General features: G+C 31.8%; 2 protein-coding genes across 2 annotated transcripts; both read right to left on the bottom strand.

Annotated features, from left to right (window-relative positions):
• Positions 1 to 4,927: 4,927 nt before the first annotated feature.
• Positions 4,928 to 5,975, bottom strand: LOC109008879. Its single transcript, XM_018989141.2, has one exon. The coding sequence runs from the start codon at positions 5,611 to 5,613 to the stop codon at positions 5,266 to 5,268; it is 348 nt and encodes a 115-aa protein (XP_018844686.1). The 5' UTR covers positions 5,614 to 5,975; the 3' UTR covers positions 4,928 to 5,265.
• Positions 5,976 to 7,258: 1,283 nt separating this feature from the next.
• On the bottom strand, positions 7,259 to 12,048 carry LOC109008881 (eukaryotic initiation factor 4A-2). The gene is made up of 5 exons (XM_018989144.2): positions 11,830 to 12,048; positions 10,179 to 10,248; positions 9,858 to 9,964; positions 8,656 to 9,086; positions 7,259 to 8,317 (listed from the first exon to the last, which is right to left on the bottom strand). The coding sequence occupies exons 2-5, from the start codon at positions 10,244 to 10,246 to the stop codon at positions 7,682 to 7,684; spliced, it is 1,242 nt and encodes a 413-aa protein (XP_018844689.1). The 5' UTR covers positions 10,247 to 10,248; positions 11,830 to 12,048; the 3' UTR covers positions 7,259 to 7,681.
• Positions 12,049 to 26,062: the final 14,014 nt, after the last annotated feature.

Raw genomic sequence — 26,062 nt, 5'->3', positions numbered from 1 at the left:
ATTACTTTCACTGAGCAAGCAACTATTGGAGTATCTTTGGACCACAGAATCAGCAATTCAAAGAAATGCATATTTTTCGGTTGCGCAAAAGGAGCCCAAGGGGAAGAGATGCCAACACTTGGGTTGCACTAAGAGTGCCGAGGGGAAGACAGATTATTGCATAGCACACGACGGTGGCAAAAGATGTGGGTTCCCAAGTGGGTGCAACAAAGTTGCACGAGGCAAGTCAGGCATAGCCGAGGGGAACCGTGGCAGACCCAGATCAAGAAATAGATTTTTTTCCCAGTGTTCTTCTGAAAACTTCATACGAGCTTAAATTTGAATAAACAACACTTAATCCACTATCAAGGAAACACAACACAGATGGTTTACAGATGAAAGAAACATTTGCATAAGGTTTACAGATGGTTCCTCACATTTTTCAGTCAGATAGTACCTCGGAATTTCCAATCAAAATGCTATAGTCTTCTTCTCGATTTATAGATGGGTTTCGAAATGGGTTTGGGGTTTTGGCATTTCTCTCTTCTCAGATGTCTTCTTTCCTATCAGTCATCTTCTTGATTTTTTTTTTAATTCTATTAGATGATGACGTGGCAAACTCAATTACCTGGCATTTGCACATAGCCGGTTGCACGTAACAGAATTGGTAAATTATTACTCTATTTTGAATGAAACTACACTAAAATTACATTTATTTAAAAAATAATAATTAAATAACAAATGATTTAAGAATATTAAAAGTGTCGTATTCTACATAACCAAAAAAAGGATGGAAGTGTGCACATGTAATTATTATTATATTATTATTGTAAATAATCATAATCATTTTAAAAGGATATTGATTCGGATATGCACATGTAATTTTCTAAAACATTGATGGTTGTTTTTAATTCAAGAATTTACATTTCAAATACTAAACATAAAATAAATATCAGTAAAAAACTTATTATCAATATTTTACGAATTAATATGCTCAAAAAATATTTTACGTATTATATAATGTGAAAAGCTTCTTTGTCGCCTATGTTTGACCGATGGTCCATTTTTATTTTTTTTTACTTAGTAATTAAAAAAGTGATTTTAGTATATTTTTTATTTTTTAAAAATATTTAAATATATTAAAAAATAGGAAAAAAAATAGGAAAAAAAATGCCTAACGGTAAACACTGGACGGCATAGTAACCTTACCCTTATATACTGAGATAAGTTGAGATAGATTTTGAATGTAAACAAGGTATTGGTGTATTTTTTATTTTTTAAAAGTATTTAAATATATTAAAAAATGTGAAAAAAAGGGGAAAAAATGCCCAACGATAAATGCTGGGCGGCATAGTAGTCTTACCCTTATATAATTGGTCTTATCTAAAAGTATATATAACTCTAAATTCGAATGTTTCACTTTCACTCTAATATGCACGATCTATATCTGTTCATTTTAATACAATATAATTGGTACGTGGGTACTGCCAAATTATAATTTGATTGGCAACTGTGGTTGGAGCGGTAGCTTCGTTCTACACCGGGTTGGGCCTAGCCCACCTCGAGAAGGCTTAAGGACAATATGAATAGTCCATAGCAAACAGTAAAGGAAAAGAGGGCCCAAGGTCAACATGGGAAGATTGAATAGCACGCACACCGGCATGTCTCTGTCAAAATTATCTACAGGAGAACCACGCTGCTGCGTTTGGTTCATTGACAGAACTCAGCTCTCAAATATATCTAAACATTTAAACACTCAACTCAGCTGATTTCGATTCAGATTTAAATTTTTTTTAATATCTAAATACTCAACTCTCAAATCACTAAACTCATTTCCATTCAAAACCTCTTTACAAGTGAGACATACAATCTTTTTCAACTCAACACCTCTTTATACGTGGGATTTATTACTTTTTTTCAACTTCTCATAAATATAATTGTATCATCTCAACTCATTACTATTTATAGAGAACTCAACTCAACTCAACTCAACTCAATATCCAAACGGTCACAAATAGAAAGCTTTTTCCCTGAAAGAAAGCCCAGACAAAGGCTACACTTCAAAACCAATCACAAGAGACACGATCCAAAAAAGTCATGCCACATTTAATACGACGACATGGTTCCCAGTACAATGGGCGGACATCCCAGTATAGAGAAAGCAAAGGTCCCACCGAGGAATGAGGTATATAAGCCTAGGTAAGATTCAAGAGACTTTTGGAAGACTATAATTCTCTCTAAAAAGAGAGAAGTAACTTAGACATCTCACCCACCCATCGAGCCTTCACATCTCTTGTATTGCAGGTTCATTAAGCTCGTGAGCCGGGATGCGAAACACATTCATAAGAATAGTAATTAGTCCAAAATAAAAGTTGATTGGTTGCCAAGAATATTCATTTTTTTAAGAAACCATTCCAAAGAAAAAATGCTACAACAAAAGTCATCCCATGAGTGTTGTGCTTGGACAGAGTGCAACAAAGCATCATTCGAATATAATTATGAGAAATGATATTTATAGTAAGTGTATAAGTATTGTGCAGTCATTTTAAAAAAAATGAATAAATATAATTTTTACATAAAAAAAATAATTTTTTAATAATAAATCTTACTCTTTTTTAAAATGACTATATAATATTTATATAGTCTATAACTATACGTAATATTAATCTATAATTTTTAAATTATTTTCTATATCCTTATCCTTCTCTCACCAAACTATATCCTTCTCTCACCAAACTATGTTGACATCGTATTGTTTATCAAACAGTAGATTATTTATTATTTTTTAAAGTAATAAATTCAAAAAGTTGATCGACAATGCCAAGTTAATAATAGTTAATGCTAAGATAAAGATACAGTCAAGTGAGATGACAACTCAATTCTTGACTGCTGCATGTGTTGTTGACATGAGCGACGGGATGATCTAGACATGGCCAAGTTGTTTCCACATTCTATGAATTTTTTAAGTGAAATTTCTCTATAAAGCATTTCGATGTAAGAGCATTTTTGTTAGATTGATTAAATTTATCTTTAAAATTTAATTAATATCATATTTTTTTATATTTATTTATCTTATTTAAATTCAATCATCATATTAGATTAACCATTCATTCTCTATATAATAATAAAATATTATTAAATTAATAATTTTTTTATTTAATTTATTTGTATCACATTTTATAATTCTACTAATTTAATATTAATAATAATTATATTCTAATTAAATTAATATTAAAAAAATCATATTTTCAAATGTCATTTAATGTTAATAATAAAAAATTGAGATTAAACTTAATTGAAATGAGAAATTATTATTTTAATATTTGGTGAACCAATTGTGATTCTCTATATTTAGCTAATCACTGTAGTAGAAATTTAAATTATTTTAGAGATGATCAATCTAATATAAAGTCTTTTTAGTACAAATTGTCTAAATTTTAGCTAATCTCCTCATTTGGCCAAGCCAATAAGGATGCTCTAAACAAGACTACACACCTGTGAATTTAATAGCCATGATCTAGACATGACTTCTAAGAGGAAAAGAAATGAGAAACTGTTCACAACAATATAATTTAGCTCACAACAATCTAGACATGTTGGGACCAGTGAAGGAAGAACCAGCAATGAAAAAAAAAAAAAAAAAGTAGCAATGATGGGAACCGATAGAAAAAACAACACAAGAAAAAAAAAATCAAACAGAAAACCTTCAAGAAAAAAAAAGAAAGTAGAAAAAAATCTTAAGACCCTTAAAATCAGAAATGTGACGGCACTAGGACCTCATATTCTCTCCATTCCTTATAGTAGTGAGGAAAAAATTCAGGGGTGACAATAGCATGATGAAGTTTGAGTCAATTCCCACATAAAATGCAGAGTCAGGTGAAAAGAAAATTGCTCTAGTAGCAGGATGAGGCCTTGTTCAGGAAAGGATGATGATACGGTGAAGCTCTAGAAGTTACATCTAATGACAAACAAAGACCCCTGCTCTCCTAGCATGTCACTGCTTCCACCAAAATCTTCAACCAAAATGTGCTACTGATATCTACTGGACTACAAATGACAGATTTAAATGGTTTGAGGGTCTGGGGATAATAATATGCCTTAGTTAGCAAGACTTAGCATGTTGGAATAGATTAGCAAATAAGGGGTTCTCTAGTAGACGATAGAGATTGAACAAAGAACATGGGTTCATACTGCTACAAGTATTGCTCAGTTTTTTGAGAATCATCAAAAGTTATATATACTTAAATGAAAAATTCTTCTCATTTAGAGATAACACACTACAAGTCATCCATAAATAAAGAATAGCATATTTAAGAACACCCAGCAAGGGCTTCTAGTAACAATATCTGCCCATTACAAGCCGATCTTCACTTCCCCTTCTCTCATTTCCTGTTTTTACTATTTTATGGGTTTTTTTGTACTCACTAATTCAATTTGATTGTCAGCACCAGGAAATAAGTTAAACATAATCTTCTCATAGTGCAAAAATCACACTCTAGTGTCAGCATATCAGTAAACAAGAGACGGTCACAAATGAGAAAGCATCCATAGCCTTGACCATTAATCATAACTGGAGAACCAAGGAATGGCCGCAAAACATTTATAAGAGATATTCCAGATGAATTCACCAGTTGGATAAACATATATTTGCCACCCAAAGCAATACCAAAAAAAGCGGGATCATGCTAGACATTAAGAACTTCGGGGATTAGGGAAATGGGTTTTTTTTATCATGCTAAAAAAATATCAGGGCAGGTTTTGTGCTCATAAGACTATGCATTACCTGCAACAAATCCATTCTAGCATATCAATCCTCACCGCAGAACCCGACTTTAAAAATGTTAAGACCTCAGTAAAAGCTCACAAAAAGTAGTACAACCTTCCAAATATTAATCCACAAAGTAGTCTATTATCAACGAGTATGTAAAGCAGTCAATTTTTTCAGAAGGAAATAAAACCCCGTCATTATATTCTACAAGTGCCAAATATTAGAGAACATAAAAGTCCACAAAGGTGGCTTATCAATATCATGTTATCTCAAAGGACATAAATAGCTTTTGATCATAGCAGCACCAACAATCACAGACGTCTTAACATACAAATTTATGCCAGGGAGAACATCTCCAGGATCATATCATGATATTTACCATTTGTTTTATTGGACAACGCAAAATATGACTTCCTAATCACAACCCACAACTTTAGGCATTCCGTTGATGACACAAAATTTGAGATTCTCAAACAGAAATTTTAACATACTAGAAGAAACCTTCAATACCCACAGAATCACCACCAGCCATAAACCACCTGGGTGTACTTAACTTTAAGCCACCTGAAGCTTCTCCGCAAGGACCCCTTCATTTTGCCTTCCACAGAGTACATCTTATAGCTGGCAACCCTCTTCTTCCTCTGGAATTCAGGGTCACCAAAAGCCCAAGAACTTGAAGACGACCCAGAAGCGCTCTTCCCCTTCTTGAGCTTCAACTCCCTGTTGTTGCCCATCTGGGTCTGTGCATAGGAAGCACTGTAGGACCTAAGGTCATAGGAAGCGGGCGGTCTAGGTGGCAGCGGGCCGTAGTAGCTCTCCATCTGCATCGGCCCGTCTCCATACGGCCTTGATCTGTTGTCTTCCATGGGAGGCGTTTGGTTTTTGCAGGACTTTCAGGAGAGGGAAGTGTAGGAATTATTGGAAGATGGGGGGGTCCAACAACGGGAGAAGTAGCTCTGGCCTCCTCAAGGGGTGGTGTTTCTCTCTATTTTTCTGAAGTTTTTCTCTTGTTGTTTTTCCTTTTCTGGTAGGAGTGGCACTGACAATTGGGATTTGATTCCAGTTGGCGTGTTTAGTGGGGAATCATGTTGTCTGAATTATTTTCTTTTTCTTTTTCTTTAATTTTACTTTTGACTTGGTAAAATAATGTCGCTGTCTTCAATTCAAACCGGTGTGCTGGCAATGTATTCACTATCATTACTGTTAAATGTCAGTCATAATGTCTTTCCTTTTTCCTTCTTTCGGATGTGCTATTTGATTCAAGTCATAATGTCTTTCTTTCAGATGTGCTATACAACGTGAAATCAACATTTTGTAAATAATACTAAAATAATTTATAAATAGTAATAAAATATTTTTGAGTTTGAGTATTTTTTATATTTTAAAAAATAAGAAAGAAAAATTAAATAAAAAATATTATAAAATTAAAATATTGTTAGAATATAATTTTATAATATTATTTTTATTTAGAGATTTGAAAATATTGAATTGTTTTTTTTTTTTTTTTAAAGTTTAGGAAAGTTATAATGATTAATTTAAAATTTTGTATTTAAATTATGTTTGAGAAGAAGATGAGATAAAATGAGATGATATGAAATTTTTAAAATGAGATCTATTTCCAACCCGGCTTTGTTTGTATTCGTAACTCATCTCAATCCATCTCAATTCATTTCATTTCATTATTATAACTTTTTCAAATTCTCATACAAAATATAATAAACAATTCAACTTTTTTAAATTTTAAAATAACTTTATCAAATTTTTACATAAAATATAATAAATAATTTAACTTTTATTATATTATTCACAAACCATCTCAACCCACCTCCGAATCCAAACCACTCATAAAGCATCCTGACATGCCATAAGTTTGATAATCAAGTCAGTTACAAGTTTCTTACAACTTTCTTGAATTTGGTGGACTACTTGTGTCCAGTTTTCTATATACCCTACTTTGTTCTAGCGAAATCCTAATAAACTGCAGGTTGCATTTGAGTATTCTGAGTAGTATGATGATTTTAGATATTCTATAAATAATTTATAGTGAAAAAGTAATAAAAATAAAAATAATAAAATATTAAATAATAATAATAAATAAGTAAAAAATATTTATAAAATAATAAATAGTAATGAGAACACTCCACTGTCCAAATGTAAGCTAAGCTTATAAAAAATGAGACTGGGAAAAAAATTATTAAATGTAAGTTTCACTTATTATAAAATAAAAATAAAAATATTTTTTATTTTTTTATTTTTTTTATTTTAGTTAACATTGGTGATGTATTTGATATTCAAAAAATAAGCTTGCAAATAAATTGTATGTGTTTATAATCATCATGACCATAGAGTAGGCTCCTGTTCATTAAAACAAAGGGCAAAACCTACACGATTTATATAGAAATTTGTGCAATCATCTATGCCGGTAAAAAGTTGGGGCAGGGGGGGAAATAAGGGGCGAAGAAAAAGGAATGAGATATCTACCATCTAGCCCAAAGGATTGCAGTTGAAACATGAAAAGAAATGCATCCTCCAGTTTCAGGCTTTCAGCACACAAGGAATACCTGTTTTCAAACAGACATGGAGAGAGACGAGATACAGTAGTAAAACAGTTTGAAGAGAAGCAACTGACCAAGCTCAGTATCCCAGCATGGTCAAATAACATTCCCCACTCACACAGACACCCAAATTCATCTTAGACCAAGATGAGGTCAATCCAAACTACAATCAATTCAGCAATTCTCATAGGCATCATAAAACATAGCAAACCCACATCAAAATTTGCAACAAAAGATAATTCTTTTACACCCAAAATGGGAAAGGGCATCCATATCGAGTGCTGAGGAGCCCAAAAAGGCCCGCGACCCAGGAGAAAGGAAGTAATAACTATGGCTCTTCCAGATGAAAAGCCATTAGCCATGCCACGTTAAAAATGAATCAAAGGAGATCGGCAACATTGGCTGGCAGCTCCTCAATCACCACATTATAGAACTTCTGGATGTCAAAGAGCATCCTCTCATCGTCTGTGGTAACAAAATTGATGGCAACACCCTTCCTCCCAAACCGTCCACTACGGCCAATTCGATGGAGGTAGTTCTCTGGCTGAGTTGGAAGATCATAATTTATAACAAGAGAGACTTGCTGGACATCAATACCCCTGGCCAGGAGATCAGTGGTGATGAGTACACGAGAGGACCCAGACCTGAATTCCCGCATGATGATGTCCCTTGTATTTTGGTCCATGTCTCCATGGGTGGCAGAAACTGTGTGATCACGACCGCGCATCTTGTCTGTCAGCCAATCGACCTTGCGCCTGGTGTTCACAAAGATGACACTTTGGGTGATTGCCAAGGTTTCATAAAGATCACAAAGCGTCTCAAGCTTCCATTCCTCCTTGTCAACATTGACATAGAATTGCTTGATACCTTCAAGGGTGAGCTCATCCCGTTTAACCAGAATCCTCACAGGCTTATTCATGAACTTTCTGGTGATCTCAAGGGCCTCAGGCGGCATTGTTGCAGAGAAAACCCCAACCTGAATTTTTGGTGGCAGCAGCTGGAAGATATCATAGATCTAGAAAATGCGAGCCGAGATTGTTAGAAAAGGAAATTACCAGACCAGAGAGAAAGGGCCATAAACACTGAGCTCTCAACACATTGGTCATCTGCTTGAAAGGGCCAGACACATGCTTTTAATGAGAATAAGAATACCAAATGCCAACAAAAGTTATTTCTAAAAAGTAGCATGGAAGGAGTAAAATACTTTCCCTCTATCACAATGAAGTAGGATCCCTGTATAATAGCATGCCACAATAAGATTATTTTTATTTTTTATTTAGAAAAAGCACGTCAAACTCAGATGTCTATCTAATATATGGGGAAAATAGTTTTGTATTAAAAGAAAGCAAGGACCTGATCCTTGAAACCTCGTGAAAGCATTTCATCTGCTTCGTCTAGCACAAACATCTTAATGTAATCAGGGCGCAGTGATTGTCTCCGTAGCATGTCAAACACACGACCAGGGGTACCAACAACAACGTGGACCCCAGCAGAGAGAATTCGCTGATCCTCACGAACACTTGTTCCGCCAACACAGGCATGGACCTTGACACCCAAATAGTCACCTAGGGCCCGCATGACCTTCTCAATCTGTTGTGCAAGTTCTCTAGTAGGAGCAAGAACCAAGGCCTGGCATTCAACCAAACCATAATCAAGCTGCTGTAAAATTCCAGAACAAAAAGTAGCCGTTTTTCCAGTTCCAGACTGTGCTTGTTGAATCACATCAAGACCCTTGCAGAAAGGAACAATCCCCCTTTGCTGAATTGCAGAGGGCTTCTCAAAACCTGCAAAGAAGTTAAATCCAAGTATCAGCTTTCCATGTCCCCCACAAGATTGAAGTCATGTCTGAAGAGTATATATTAAAGAAAAGCAGTCTCACATTATAAAGCATCACTTCACATGAAGGTCAAATTAGCCATTACATACATAAGCATAAGCAACAGCACTTGAAGTAGTTATGGGCAAGATCATGAATAATTGGAGGATATGTCAGAAAAACTACATGTACTAGAGCTATTATAGACAGAATAAATAGGAAATGAAGTGAGTGTACAAGGGTTTCAAGTGTGTGCGTGCACGCAATGTGTCCAAGCATATATACTCTTTTTATATAACTAATAAAAAAAAAAATTCTTTTTTTTGATAAGTACTAATCAAAAAATTTATTGACAAATGCAAGAAGCCTAGCCTAAGTACACAAGATTTATATAAGAGAAACACAGTAATTAGAAATATAAAAATAAACACGGAAATAATTAAAACTCAGCCCGTTAGAATCTATAACAGCTGCCCAAAGGAACAGAGCATTACAAGAAAATTTTAAGCCTTCCGTCATTTCCCTTTGACTATACCAACACTAGAAAGATATGTCTGCAAGTATATATATTTTCTTCTGCATACATTCAAAAAAGTGAAACCACCCAACATCCTTTTTCCAAACCCATAAACTAAGCAAATTCACGAGTTGCATGTACCAACGTCTCAAGAAACACAGAATTAGAAAGTTTTGAATTTTTGAAAAGAAGAGAGAGAAAAATGAAGTACATCTGACATACCATAAGCATAGATTCCTCTTAAGAGGTTCTCTTGCAATCCCATAGCATCAAAACTTTCATAAACCTCATCATATGACGTGAAGAACTCTTGCCCATCGGCTCCAAGTCTGCACCAACCAATTCAAAAAACCAAACAAGAGTCTTTTATTTTGACAAGTCAATCAAGAGTCTTCTATTGTATGAGTCATACGGCAAGTATGATATGTAAAAACACAAATATCTAACCAATGATGTGGATGTTGAACAAAAAAGAGTACACATAACAAGAAATTCATGTGCAGTAAACATGTGACAAGTAAACAAAGAATAAAAAGAACTTACAACTCATTCATTTTAGCATCAAATTGACGAGCATCAAATTGCGATCCCTCAGGTGCCGAACTAGCCATGACTGCAAAGAGTAAAATGTAAATAATTAACTTATAATCATATTTCAGTACACCTTAATTTATTCATGAACAGCCATGAATATACTTAGCATATCCTCTCTATTATTAGAAATTAAATAATATCCAAAAAAAATACTTTATAATTTTGTATAATAAGTGAAGAACGATACAAGTGTCAACAAAAAAAAAAAAAAATCAATTTGAATATACTAAGCCACTTGGCAAAAAAAACTGAATATACTGTTTCATGGAGGATTTTTTAGAGGTAAAAAGAATCAAACACACCGACAAAAAAATTTCCTGAACCCTTGCACCGATGAACACATATGAACACATCTTCCAACCAAATAAACAACAGATTTCTATATAATTTCGGCAAGCGTTCTTATTCCTCCAAGCAAAAATAACAATTACTGCATAAAGGTTTCACATCCACAAATCCACCGAGATTATTACTTCTCCGTCTCATAGCGCCAAGCCAATTGCAAAGATGAACTCGGCACACTTACAAAAAAAAAAAAAATGAACTCGCCACATATCAAACTAGTGCATAAGGACATAGTCAGGTATGAGCAGTTAAAAGATTACCACATTTACACTAAACCCGTGCTCATTCAGTCTACCCGGTTCTGTTCTCACTAAAGAACATATCATGATGGAAGCCTGCAAGTTAGATCTTTGAGTGTCTCAGACATTCAGACATAACACCAATAGTTTCACCAGGTTTGGATAACATTTTTTTGTTAATGATTATCGGGCCCCTGCGGGGGGGGGGTTTGGGTGTTGGGGGGGGAGACATGATTAGACAAGTCCAAACTGAATAACCACTTCTCCACATATATGACAAGGCTAAATCTGTGCCAAGCGGTTAAGGGCAAACGAGGCCATGGTGGTGGGTTGCTGTGCTAGTCTCCCCGGGGTTTTAGGTTCCATGGGTGAGTCCTAAGGGTGGTTCCCCATCATCAGAAAAAAAAAAAAAAAAAAAAAAAAACAGTGCCAAGAAATAATCCCCATATCGGAATCACTGTCAATAATTTACTTCTAATGTGAAGCAACATATTCGCAGAAAGAAACAGGAATAAGCTATCACAAATGAATCAAACAATCCAGTTAACCCATCACCGCATATTAGATGAACAAAACAACAGCTGATCTCACCGCATAAGATACTTTAAGATCACACTATGGGGAAAGCGTATAACCAACTGCTCCATAAAAGTGTAAAACCGTAGTTAAATACATTAAATATGTCCTTATTTCGAGACTTCACACTAAACAAAGCAATCTAAACATGGGCATCATAGAACTGATCCAGAAAATTGGGGAAGAAACAACTGAGATTAAAAGAAAACAGAGAAAAATACTAATTCAAATTTACTTAGTTGTTCGTGTTTTCTCATGCACTGATATATAATCTCCTTTCCTCGGAAATCAATCAAAGCCCAACAAATAATCGATCTAACAATAAACAGAATATATGACGAAACCTAACGAAACAAGAAATCTATAAGTAGAGCCAGCAGAGAATATAAAAATAGAGCGTATAAGCGAAAAATTTACAGAGAAGAAGAGAAAGAGAGAACCTGAAAGTGATAAAGAGAGCTCGAGGAAGAGAGAGGTTGCGTTTCTGTGAGCGGGTTTTTAAGGTTAGGGCTTCCCCCAAACTCGTCGGATCGTTGATTGGAGGAGTTGAAGGGAAAACAACTAACCACTGAGATAGAGAGAGCTGCGACAGACTATGAGCAAGGGTTGAGAGTCGGGGGGGAATGTGATGGGATTGATGCCCTTTGGTTATTTTTTTTTAGTTGTCGTTTTTGCCCCTCCTTCGTCGTTATTTGTTTCGCCGCCGTTTGACAAAGACAGCGACAAGATATAAGAGTATTGGTATTGATTTTATCAAAATTATCTCTAAAGTTTGATGAAAAATATATAATATCTATAAATTTAAAATTTTTTTAGTCATAATTTTATATTAAATTAGTCATTAAATTCATCAAAATAATAATATAATATTATTTTTTAATAAAAATATTTTTATTTTTTTTATATTTTATAATTACACTAATCATATATTGATTAATAATTTAATTTGATTCTTATATTATTATTATAAGACGGTTGGAGATTAAACGTGAATAAAAAAGATATTTGGAGATTAAAAGTAAATAAAAAATAGATTTGATGAATGAATAGTAGATCTTCAAATTTGAAGAAACCTATACATTTACTGTAGCTCAAAGTTTCACATTTATCTATTTGACTAATCCAATGCAGTCTTATTTTGATGTAATTCATCAAATTTTATATTTAACTAGACTTTTAATGAAGCTAATGTTAATGCTCTAAGAAAATGTTACAAGCCTCGTTCATTATTTTTAAAACAAAATTAAATCTTTCATGAAAATATTATTTACTGCTATAGAATACACAATCACCAAATACTCATTTTTTCAAAATGAATAAATATAAAATTTAAATAAATAATAAATAATTTTTTAATAATAGATTTTTTTTTTAAATGTAAGACGTCTACATAATTTATGACTATATCTTATTTAGATTTAGATAGTGATAGAGTTACTACTTATTTATTATTCATTTACTATTTGTAGTGTATTTATTTTTTTATTATTATTTTTTAAGTATATTTTTAATATCTTTAATCATTAAGAAAAAATTAAAAATATATATAATTTTATTAATAATTACTTCCTTAATTATAAAATAAAATAAAAAAATTAATAAAAAAATCAAATAATAATAATAAATAAATAAATAATAAAAGGGCAGTAACCCCTTCATTTTCCATAAGATTTTACGGTTCGCATGAGATGCTACATGACTGAGCTTTCGTGAGAGTTGGGTTGTAAGCAGCCAGCCGTTATTTGGATTGCAAAGCCCAGTTAGACTCGGCTCAAGATACTCAAATTTGACTTTGAGATTTGGCTTAGATTGGATACTTATTCTGAGAATACATTATTATTATTTTTTATTTTATAATTATTTTTTATTTAATTTTATTATTTTTTATTTTTTATTATTTTTTTATTATTTACAAAATACATAAGAATACATCACTATCCAGACGTAACCTAAACTTAATTTTTTTTTAACTGACTCAATAAGTTAAGCTCCTAATTTGAGCTCTAGCTCAATCCAAAAATGAGTTACTCATCTCAATTTTATTTTTTATTTTTTGAATACAAATTATTAATTAAAAAATTAGAGAAATTACAAAAAAAAAAAAAAGCTATAAATTTAATATAAATTTGAGAATATCTTGAAGGAAAACACTATGGGTCCTGAGACATTGTCCCGATAATGGGTTCTAACTGTATTGTTGTTTTTCTTTTACTTAAAGATGAATAAAATATTTTTTAATGATTTTGTGACTTTTTTTAATGTTCAAGAGACAAAAAAAAAACATGAAAAAAAAATGACTTACACTCATTCTAATCGGTGACTTAGCATGATGCTATCTTCTAACGGGACTAGACCTTTTTGTGCACTTTACACCCACACTGTCTTGCACCATGCTGTGTCTTTCAGCCTAGTTATAGGTGTCAAATCGTGTTAACATGTTGTATTTGTGTCTTGTTAAAATATATATATTATATTATATTAATCAATCCAAACACAATCCATTAAACTTATCGTGTTAAAATTTTAAACCATAACAAGACCTATTAATATAACGAGTTAATATAATATAACTAGTTTGACCCGTTAGTAAATACTATGAAATAGGTTAACACGATCTGACCCGACCCAACCCGACCCATTTCAACACGTTTATAAAAATGGATTAAACATATCCGAAATCAACCCGTTTGACCTGATCAAGTATAGCATAATTTTATATAAATATTAAAATCACAATATCTAAAAAATATATATATATAAAACTAACTACAAGTCTAAAATTACAATCTAAACAATAAAAATATCGAAAATAAAATCTTAATAACTTTACTTTTAAGTATAAGAGTATAATTGTAACTTTAACTTTCTTAATAAATTATAACGTGTCAAAACGAGTCGACCCATTATCAATCCGTTAAGCAATCGTATATTAACAGGTCAACTTATTTTGACCTGAACTCTTTAAGATTAAACTCAAATTTATTATTATCGTGATGTATTCGTATTGAATTAATAAATCGTATCACATATTACCACCATACTTTATGTACTTGCTCATTTTCTTTTTAAACCACTTTCTATTATTGCATAATGATGGGCTCAGGATAGGAGGCGAGTATACGCCACCCAGTCAATAGGTGGTTTCTCTTGGGCATATTCAGCAATGGCCAATCTCTCCTTTATTCCTTTGACCCTTACTTGGGCCTTAATCTAGGCCCCAAGTGTTGCTCCACTCTTGGCCCATACGCAGAAATCAATCTATTTTTGTTTTTCTTTTAAGGTAAAACATGAATGCAGAGGTTGTTCTTGGTAGTGCTGGTGTAATGGATGACAAGTTGAAAAGACAGATCACTTTGTTGTCACCACATCAGCACTTCTTCTTCCCCTTTGCTCCTATATTTTACCATCTCTTACCTCCATGAATGATAATTTATTAGACGAACTTAAATTCATTTTTTTTAATGAGTCAAAAGTGAGGTTTTGGTGACGAGAAATATTCTTTTTCATTTAAAATTTTATTATCTATAACCACGTCAAGTTTTTTTTTAATTTTTGAATAATTGATTTGCGAAATACTTCAAAATGTAATGCCTTAAGTTGTATAATTGAAGATGATAAAATCGTAGCCACTTCCGAACAGATGATGGTTGCAGAAATGGAACATGTGAACTACCGTGTAGGATGCAATATGTGAATTTTACTGTATTAAATGTTATAATAAATACAGTAAGATTAAGATTTACGTAACGTCTTTATCTAGCAGCACTCTCCCAATTATATAAGAGAAATGTTAGGTAGATCGAGCATTTGCACCGATTGGTGCATTTTTATTTTTGTTTTTTTGTTTTGTTTTTGCCCTAAAACAAAAAAAAAAACAAAGAAATTGGTGGAGAAACACCCATTAAAGACATGGTAATCCAATGAAAGGCGTGCAACAACGTACGTGATTCACACACGCATTGACTATTTCCGCTGATAATTATAATGTCTAGCCAATTTTGGAATGTCAAACTTTTCGGCTCTTTTGCTTTGTCTCTCCATGATGTCTGCCGCCATGACCAAGTTCTCTTGGCTTCTTTCTCTCGTGCTGTGTGCCGTTTAACTGATTTTGCTAAATCGACCGATATTTTTAAGAGACGTTTGGATTCGAAAATGACTTGAGATGAGTTGAGATGAGTTGAGATGTATTGTGAATAATAATGAGATGAATTATGAATAATAGTGAGATTTATGAGTTAAAGTTACACGACGAAGCGTTTTTTCAATTTTTTTTTTTTATGACAGATTTACGAGGCCATTCGGTGAAAAGAAGAAAATTAATGTGAATTTTAAGGATTAACGTAGAGTTTGTATATATACCGTAAAACTTGTACCAATCATTTTCCATTAATGCATGATATATGTCAATATATATAATTAATAACTGTTGGATTTGAAGAATCCGAACATGCAAGATCACATCATGTTAAACTATTTTAGAAATTTGGTACAGAGCATATATATGTATGGAATAATTATACATATAATCATGAAGTGCGTAAACGCCACATAATCGTTTTGAAAAAGTATGGTCCATTATTAAAAAATTAATTTTTTCATGTGGATCTCATATTTTATTCACTTTTTTTAAAATGAATACGCGACGATTGCACAATTTACAATTGTAAATATCTTTTCTCATATATATGAAGAATGCTATTCATCATCCCACACTACATACTTTACACATTTTAATATTATTTATTATTTTATTTCATTATTGTTAAACTAATTAAGTCGTTATACTTATCATCCATACATCACATTTTTGTTATAGGGAAAATGAAAAAAAAAAATTAAAATAGGTGTGACGTGTATTGTGTGATGATTATAAGTAGAATTATTCTATATACATATATATATATATATATGTCGCCATTGGAGAAATTAGTGCAGCGATTTGGTCTTCCACATTTAATATTTACTCTTTAAAAAATTCACTGTGATGGGATGAATTAATAGGGTTATTCTCGATGAGATGCATAGAGTCAAAAATAAATCTAGAGTGAGGACCACAACATATATATTGCTCAAATTCTAATTTTGTCCGTTATAAAATAATATAATTACATGAGTTCTTAACGAGTCTATATATAAATTGGGCCCGTACTACTTTAATGCTCAAGATTTGACTTAAAATTATGAGTTTTTATAAATATGTCAATAGTCGGCCAATTATATCACTTTCTTGATCACACATAACGGATCTTATAGATATTATCCAAATCTTTATATATTTGACAATTGTACAACGCATGATTTGTGATTTATGTAAGTCCACTAATTAAAATATTCTTAACAAGAAAGACATTTAAATTCTTCGTCATTAATTAGTAATTTCTTTGGCTGGTGGAAATTACAAATTAATTTTTGTAAAAGAAACACATTGTTGTAATTTATGTAACGCATGCAGTACCATATATATCGAGATCTTATCTAACTGATAAATATGTGGGTGGTTGATATGATAGAATCCATCAAATCATGTGATTAGGATTGGTCAAATACTACCTTTTTTTTTTTATCTATATACTCATCTAATCATGATCTAGATAGTTTCAAGTTCAATGTCTTTCCCAACTTTATATATATAAGTGTGCGGTGATCATCTAAGGTGATCGTTTTGTTTCTTTACATTATTATAAATTTTTTAAATTTTTATATAAAATATAATAAATAATTTAATTTTTTTAATATTAAAATAATAATAAAATTAAAAAATAATATTTTAATAACATTTTATTTAAATTTTAATTTTTATCTAAAACCATCTAATCTTATCTCACTATCTAAACGGGATCTAATTTAAAATCAATACTTACTCATGATAGATGTTTCCAAAAACTTTATTAATTATAACAATAACATATAGCCTAAAATACAGTGAATGCATGTTAATCCAGTTTATATATATATATCTCACTATAAGAAAACTGTTTATTTGTGACTAATTATTTTCCATGAAAATAACTATTTTTTTGTCAAAATGAGTCTATTTTTATCACAAATAGTTATTATCATCGTAAATAATCTATCACAAATACTTATTTTTCTTGTAATATATATATATATATATATATATATATCATAACCATATGCTTGATGATGATCATGTGTTAATTCCTGACCTAACATTAATATGCTCACAATTGGTCGATATATAATTAATGTGGAGGTGAGACACTGAGCATCAGTATCATGATCTCCCACCATATCAGTAAGCATATGTAGCCGTTTATTTATAACGAGTAATTATTAAGTAGTTCTGGAGTATGATCATATAAATTTTAAACAGTAAGATTTGATTTGTAAAACATGCAGTACCATTAAGTAATTAAACAGTAAGATTTAATTTATAAGATTTAAATTCTAAAATTTATTTTTTAAATCAAATTATGTCATATAAATACCTTATTAAATCGATATTTTACACATCGATTTGAGAATATAATTTTTTTTTTTTTTTTAAAAACCATACATGCATTGTCTGATCTCCTTTCAGATCAAACAGATCATGCATGCATTTATATATGCCCGACACACATGACCAGGATATATACTATTTTGATTAGATCGATCCATGCCATTTGGATGAAGAGAATAGAAATTTCTAGGCATGCAAATTGCTATTACAGATCATTAATCCACGTACGGTTGGGATCCAGCCAACAGGTAGCTAAGCAAGTTAGCTGATGATCACCCGGTAACGCCACTTGGAACACCCTGTAGAAGTTGAATGCCCACGCATGCACCAGGCCATTAATGCGTTATCCAATGCCTAAGTGGTGGAAGATTGGGTGCATGACAACATGATATAAGGTTTATCTGTTTAATGTGTGTGATATCGTTTTATCATCAAATAATTGACAGATAAATTATACAATATAATAAATAATTTTGTAATCATTTAATACTACGTCACTATAAGAAAAACGAATATTTATAATGAATTATTTACAATAAAAACAGACTTATTTTAATAGAAAATAATCATTTTCATAAAAATAACTAGTTACAAATAAGTAATTTTCTTGTAATATTGCGTAACGAGTAAGAAGTGCTCCGAGAAATGCGCATGCATTATGATCATAATTGATATTGCAAGTGGCATTAATCCTTTTGAACGTGAAGTATTATATATCTAGCTTTGAAACCCTGTTTGTGATCAGTTGGAATCATGATCAACGTGTATGGAAGAGAAGCACGCCCCCTCATCCTTCCTTACCGAAAGGGGAAACCCTGTCCCCCATGTGAAACAAAACCCCACTTCCATAATAGGAAAGCTTTTTTTTTTTTTTTTAATATTTTTCCCCAGCACCCTGCATGCCACGTAATATCATTAGAACATTATTATAAATTAACTCAATGTCAAGAGTAACTAATTATATATATAGCAGTTTGGCCACAAATCAATCATTCAGATCAGTAGTCCATCTCGTGTGTTTTAAATCTTTTGATACGACACGCATATAATTAGATTTACATTACAATAAAAATAAATTTATAATCTAATGTAACATATCAAACCACATCAATTTGTAAATTTACTTTTATGAAATTTCTTTATGATTGAGATATTTATATATATATATATATATGTATATATCTTTCAACTTCTAATTCTACCTGCTTAATTTGATTAGCTTTATTGGATGATCTATTGACTTGTATTGATCACTCAATATCAACATGATTTAAACTTCTTATAACTTGCTGATTGAAACATTTTCAACAATTTTGAAAACGATATATAGGCTAGACATAACATTTACTTGTACTGATCACTCAATATCTATACCGAACTGAGATTTCTTATGATTTACTGATTCAAACATTATTTTATAATTTTGGAAAAAATATATATATAGATATACAACATCTATATGACTAGTAATACTTATAATATTTTATGTGAATTCCAATATTTAATATATTGATAATTATATCATATATTTGTCTTCTATGATCTCCTATTTATAAATTATAAAAAATGTTTGGATAAAAGAAAATAAAAATCTTAATACATAAGGATTAGTTGTATTTGGATAGTGAGATATTTTATGAATAATATTAAAAAAAATTGAAAATTAAATAATAATAAAAAATATATTAAAAATAATAATAAAATAATAAATAATAGTAATATATCTCAATTTTCGTATTGCCATCCAAACTAGGCCTAAGATTTATAGACTTAGGGTAAGTTTGGGGGGTGGGATGAGAATTTTGTATTTTGTTTTGAAGTTTAAAATATTATGTTTTAATATTATTATTGTTTTGGGATTTGAAAAAGGTGTATTGAGATTGAAAAAGTTGAATTATTTATTATATTTTATATGGAGATTTGAAAAATGTGTAATGATGAGATGAGAATTTTGTGTTTTGTCTTGTACTCCAAACCTGCCCTTATAGTAGTACTTTGGCTCAATCATAAAGGGAACCTGTCTTTTGACACGACACGCATCTTTCAGCTGCCTCAGGCTTTGATTGGCTTTATGGATCGGCAGGACATCAAATTATTGAATCATGAGTACCTTACACATATGGCTATATGGGGTACTTCATGCTGCATGAATATGAACAAAGGATGGGTAAGTGGCAATCACCATTAATATAGAGTTTGCTACTTATAAACAACTTCAGAATATATAAAAAAGTTTAATTTAATGTGATACATTAAATTATAAAATTATTTTAATTATATTATATAAAATTAAATTATCAATTAATTTATAAATTTATTTTTATAACTGTAATACTCCGCATGACACGACAATGTCCTATGGACCACACATTAAGATCATGATCAATGAGTGTGATTGCGTGATTGGTCCAAAGATTTTCAATGATTCCTTCCGTCATTATTGTTTAATTAATGTAAAAGCATATATACTTTAGGTTGCTTTAGCGCCGTGTTGGATCTTTGTTTGGCGCCCTTGTGTTTGATTATGAGGATTTGTCGAGCTCTGATTTGTCAAATTAAGCATGGTGTTTTCATTTTTTAATTGAATGATATGTCATTAATTAATTCCATGCATTTTCCAGCTTTCCCCTTTATCTTTTTGGAAAGGGGAGGAGGAGGAGGGGGGGACCAGCTGCCATTATAGTTTCCATGTTACAAGCTCAAGCTTGATTTACGGACGTTAAATATTGATATAAATGAAGGCACCTTGGACATGCACATTCCTTGCAAAAGGATACATGATTCCATTTTGTTGGTCTTCGCATTAATGGACCAATCTTCTTAGATTTCCAATAAATTCGAGAGAATCCATGCATTAAAATTATTATTGTTTTCTTCTAAAGCACAATGGAGTTCATATGCTTTGGAGATGGAACATATTAATGCTGACAAAAATGTGACAAAGATGTTTTACATTTTACAATGGCATATGATCCGGTTCTCTGAATAGAAAATTTGGATTCGAAACTCCCAATTCTTATATATAGAGAAAAAAAGATACAATTTTAACTTGGGAAAGTGATAAAGACGAGCAGATCATACAATTAGAATTCCGAGTCTTTCTCATTTTTGTTAGGATTAAGTATCTGATACTTATTGATTAGATGGTTAATTATATAAGTGACCCCAGATCAAAAGATTAAGAAAAGATGATAAGGATTATCCTGGTAGCTAGTTAATTAATCATGAACAGATTATATTAAGAATTGAGATTGAGATCAAAAGAAGCCAAACAGAGATAAAACTTTGAAATATATATATTGCGTAATGATAAAATTCGAAATTGAATTATAAAGTCCACAAGCCGGGCTTAAGTAGCCTTACAATTTGAAATTATGATATAAATTATTGCATGAAAATTAAAGTAAGCAAACAAGAATTCTACGAAAAATTTGGCTAAAATTGAAGTCAGAATCATTTTCAAAACTTGAAACTAAATATTTACTAACAAAGAAAAAATGACCGCAACAGATTATTTGGGAAAAAAAATAACTGATATTTTCCCGGTCAAGGAAATATCATTAGTTTGGGTTTGCATCATTAATAATTCATTGATCTGTAGCTCTCAATCCGTGACTGTGTTTTTGTGTTTTATTTTTTAGGAAAAACATAGAGCTAGGGTTTTTTTCCCAATCATGAGCATTTTTTCCCACTAACGGACGGGCTGGTCTATGTTTTTTGAACAAAAAACATATGCTAACATGGTACTATATATTTACAAATATTGGACCAGCATGCGGGAACATAATTAAGAAAGTAGATGAAATTCAGTATCTGCTTCTATTTCTATTACATCCTTGTTCGATCCATGCATGTCTTGCTGCATGTTTTGGTTGACTTAAGCAAGCATTAGTACTGTTTGAGAAATGGCAGTTTTTGAATATTTTTGTGAAAAAATTTAATTAATATGGTAGATAGAAGAGAGCATGCATGATGGGGACTATGCTTGGAGTACAAACTCATTTTAACCTATTTCAAACCAATCATCGATGACACTCACTATTATTTTAACTTTATATAAAAAAGTTAAATCTATCTCAACATACTTTATACATCTAAACATATATCTCTATCTATTTACATTAAACACATCTCCTTAAATATTTATTTACATATAAATTCAGATCATTTCAACATCTAAAAGCAGCAAGACAGGGCGCCTGAGAATTTGAGATCAGTTGAAGGTGGTAATTAAAGGAGGAAGAGCAGGGAAATGGTGGGGGTTACGATTTTAGAATTGCAAGATATATAATATGCATTGGTAACTGCAAATGAATAAATGAGTATGTGTGGGGGTTACGATTTGTATGATATGGGGGAGTGATAAAGATAAAGTTTCTAGACTACTTTTTCTCCTTTCCCTTCTTTTTTCTCACCTGTAAAATGCTATATATTTAAATATTAGGCATAACCAATGGATGATAACGCCACATATATTCCATACATGATGCAACCATTCTCTTTCTAGCTTTCTGATGCTTTATAAAGCCCAACAGGTCCTCGTCTCTTCACACAACCAAAAAATACAAGCTTTGTTAATTCTAAGTGAGGAAGCAGGTTTTGGGTCTGGTAAAGCTGTTGCGAAAGAGGGGTTTTGGCACTTTGGCTTGTCCTGCATGTGCAATTACAGGCTATAGTACCAGGCAATAGTAGTACTACTATTTTTTCTTCTTCTTCCCCCCCAAAGGGTTCAAGGGGTAAGGGCGGAGGTGACAGAAGAGAGTGAGCACACATGGTATTTCTTGCACGCTGGGTTTCATGCTTGAAGCTCTGTGTGCTCACCCTCTATCTGTCATCCCCCCACTCTCTCTCTCTCTCTCTCTCTCTCTCTCTCTCTCTGTGCAGTCTGTGCCTGTAAAATTCTTGTCCGTGATTTTGCAGTGTGTGCGTCTGTGTGTTTGTGTGAATGGAGTAAAGGGCCGGCCGGGGAGGAACTGGGTTTTGGTTTCTGTAATATTTTTTGGCTACACAACGTGGGAGGAGGCAGCCTAAGTTTTCCAGGCTCTCAAGGCGAGAACTGGGGTTCGGTGCCTGAAGGCCACTGGCATTGGTTTCTTTATGCTGCCTGTACTAACTATTTGTGTATATATAGTGCTTTAAACTGTCTTTGCAGTAGATGCCTAGCCTGAGAGACACCAGATCAGATTGGTATATATATATACTAGGAACCTTTGTGTTCATCCCATATCTGTAATGATTGGCCGTTTCCTTGCCCTAATTATGGTTGGACGTCTATGCAGGTGCCTGCAATTCTGTGACACGAACTCATGACAGATCATATATATATATAGTTCATGTACTTGTTTGTGTTTGTCCAGAAAGTACTGCCACTTTTGTCAATTCCTTTCTTTTTGTTGAGAACAAAAAGGCTAGGGGGGAAGAATCAGTTATATACTAGCTTTTGTTTAGATCGAGTCATTCTTCTTGATGACAGTTGAATTCTTGGTCGTCCTCATGTGTACTATTCTTGTACTTTCATAAAAACATGATAGGGTTCTGACTTGAGTTTCTTTTCTTTTAATTCTTTTGATCTTTTCTTTTCTTCCAATCACGATTCTGATCACTTGATGATCAGTTACCACCATATTATCTAAATTCAGCTTGTGTAGGTCCTGTTCTTTTCCCTGACAAAAAAAAGAAAAAATACAAACTCTGAGCTAGCTGTGTTGCCCTTGTTGGGATTTTCTGGTGGATACCTAGTTGTGATTAATTAATTAACATGTTATATATGGGTAAGAGTAGTGTTATATGTAGTACTTACAGTTTTACTTACAAGATATATTCATTTTGTTAGTTTTCTTTTGAAATTTAAATTTTATGATTTTCAGCATATCAATAATTGACACGTGGAGAAGTAAGTTTTTATAAATTTTTCTTAATTATATTTAACATTTTCCTATGGATAAATCTGGTTAATTAATTGCAATAAAAGGTTGTTTTGTTTCGGTTTTATGCAACTTAATTATATGTGAAGTAGTAGTACTCATGATCTTTTAATCAGTCAGACATATATATACCTAAATATTGTGAAAATGTTCATGAAACCACTAAGGATCAGTAGTAGTACTACTTAATTGATTATATTATACGGATCTATCTCTGCTACTGCCTACTCGTGATCTGATTATCCAAGAGTTTATTTGTTTTCTTGATTCACCTCCTCATTTATCTGTCTCTCTGTTAAGGATCGTGAATGTCAGCTGATACCAACAGTCAATCATGAAGATGAAGATGAAGATGAAGATTCTGGGAGTTCTTGAAGACCCATGATCATAAATATTAGGGTTGTTTTCTCAGGAAATTTATTATATATATAGCTGATCATGAGGGCGATGAGCGAGAGTTTTGGTTATCTTATTTTGCTTTGGAGTAAAAGATCTTTCAGCATGCACTGCAATTAAAAGATAAAACGTTGTATCTTCCGATCATCTCTTATAAGCTGTTCCTAGCTAGCTAGCTAGCTCCCACTGTCTGCAGATTTTGGCCAAAACTTGGCATATATATATATATATATATAAATATGGGAAACTACAGTCATCTTGTGGAATCAAGGAGAAACATTGAGATCTTGTTTGTGACATTAATAATAAAATGAATGAAATTTCTTCCAATTAATTAATATATATTTTATGGGTCTTTGTAAACTGAGACAGTTTTGTAGTTTTAGTACTTAATTAATTAAGGATATGCCAAATTAATTATGTCGTTTTCAGCCTCTACTTAATTAATTGCATTATGCCCATAATGATGTTCCAATAGGAGATGATCAAGTCCCATAACTCTAATTATATATTTGAAACCTAGTAGTTCATGTATTTTATTGTTTATTATCATGAATTATTGAAAAATTATATTCTCAAGTCGACGTGTAGATCATTGCATATATATAATAAAGTACTCTTTACATCATGTCATAATTTGATTTGAAAGATAAATTTTAAAATTTGAATGATCTTACAAATCAAATATTAAATTTAAGCAATGTGGAAGACCGCGTGCTAGGCGCTAGCTTTAAACAAAAGGCTTATAAAAATCCGAATATGATGAGGTAGATAAAATGTAATAATTTTCCTTTTCAAAAGACTTTCTTCTAGTTCTACATGCAAATATATATATATATATATATAGCTAAGAAAATCATCAAATGAACTGTTACTAGCTGATAATTTTTCGCAAGACATCCAATGTAGGAGATGATCATCAATTCTGTTCTCGTGAAAAAGTAGATAAATCTCAGAAACACATGAAAAAATATTTGTTAAATGGTGGCTTCCCTTTAAAAGAGTACACGGGAACTACACAATACTCTGATTAGAATATATATATATATATATATATATATATATATATATAAATATAACATAACCCTTGTAGGTGCTAATTATCCTTGATCTTGTGCTATTTTATAAAATAATTACAAGCCCCATGCATGCATATATCACTTTTTCGCGGTATGCAGTCCTAGATCGAAATATAATTCCTAGAAAATTAATAATGCTCTTAAATCTGAGAACCAAGAAATGATCATAAATGGAATTAATTAAAGATCAACTAACCTTAGCTGGTTGTAATTCCTGGTCCATGAGTACTGTGTATAACGCCACTATCTAGCTAGATCGATCGATCGATCGATCTGTGTGAAATTATTTCCTTTGCCTTTTCAACGAGCAAATATATAAAGGATATTGATCGATCTATATAAAGTACAACATCAAAACCCTCTATTGATTTTTTCTTATGACTAGCTCAAGTTTTAACTATAATTTTCTTGAAATTATTATGAGCACTTAGCCAAATGCCAGTGCATCTAAAAAATTTGGCTAAATATAAATAAAATATTCTGCATTTGAGTAATCAAAATAAAGAAGCTCTATATATGAGCTACAGTACCATCAAAATTTCCTTCAAATTTAGAGATATATTGTTCATTTTCTAAAGAATTACTTTATTCTAAAAATATACATCAATTGCACATTGGAACATTGCTCATTTTCTTGATACTCGGTTGGGCCTTTCATATTGGCCAGATGGTGGATAAAATATTGAGGCCCCATTTGAATTAAGAATGAATTGAATAAAATATTGTTAGAATAATATTTTTTTTTATTATTATTTTTTTGAGATTTAAAAAAATTGAATTGTTTATTATATTTTATGTAAAAATTTAGGTA

This window comes from Juglans regia, chromosome 15 (genome assembly GCF_001411555.2).
Source record: "Juglans regia cultivar Chandler chromosome 15, Walnut 2.0, whole genome shotgun sequence".
In the NCBI taxonomy this organism is placed as follows: Eukaryota; Viridiplantae; Streptophyta; class Magnoliopsida; order Fagales; family Juglandaceae; genus Juglans; species Juglans regia.
Note: the sequence above shows the minus strand (reverse complement) of the source record. Positions and strands in the feature narration are given on the sequence as shown.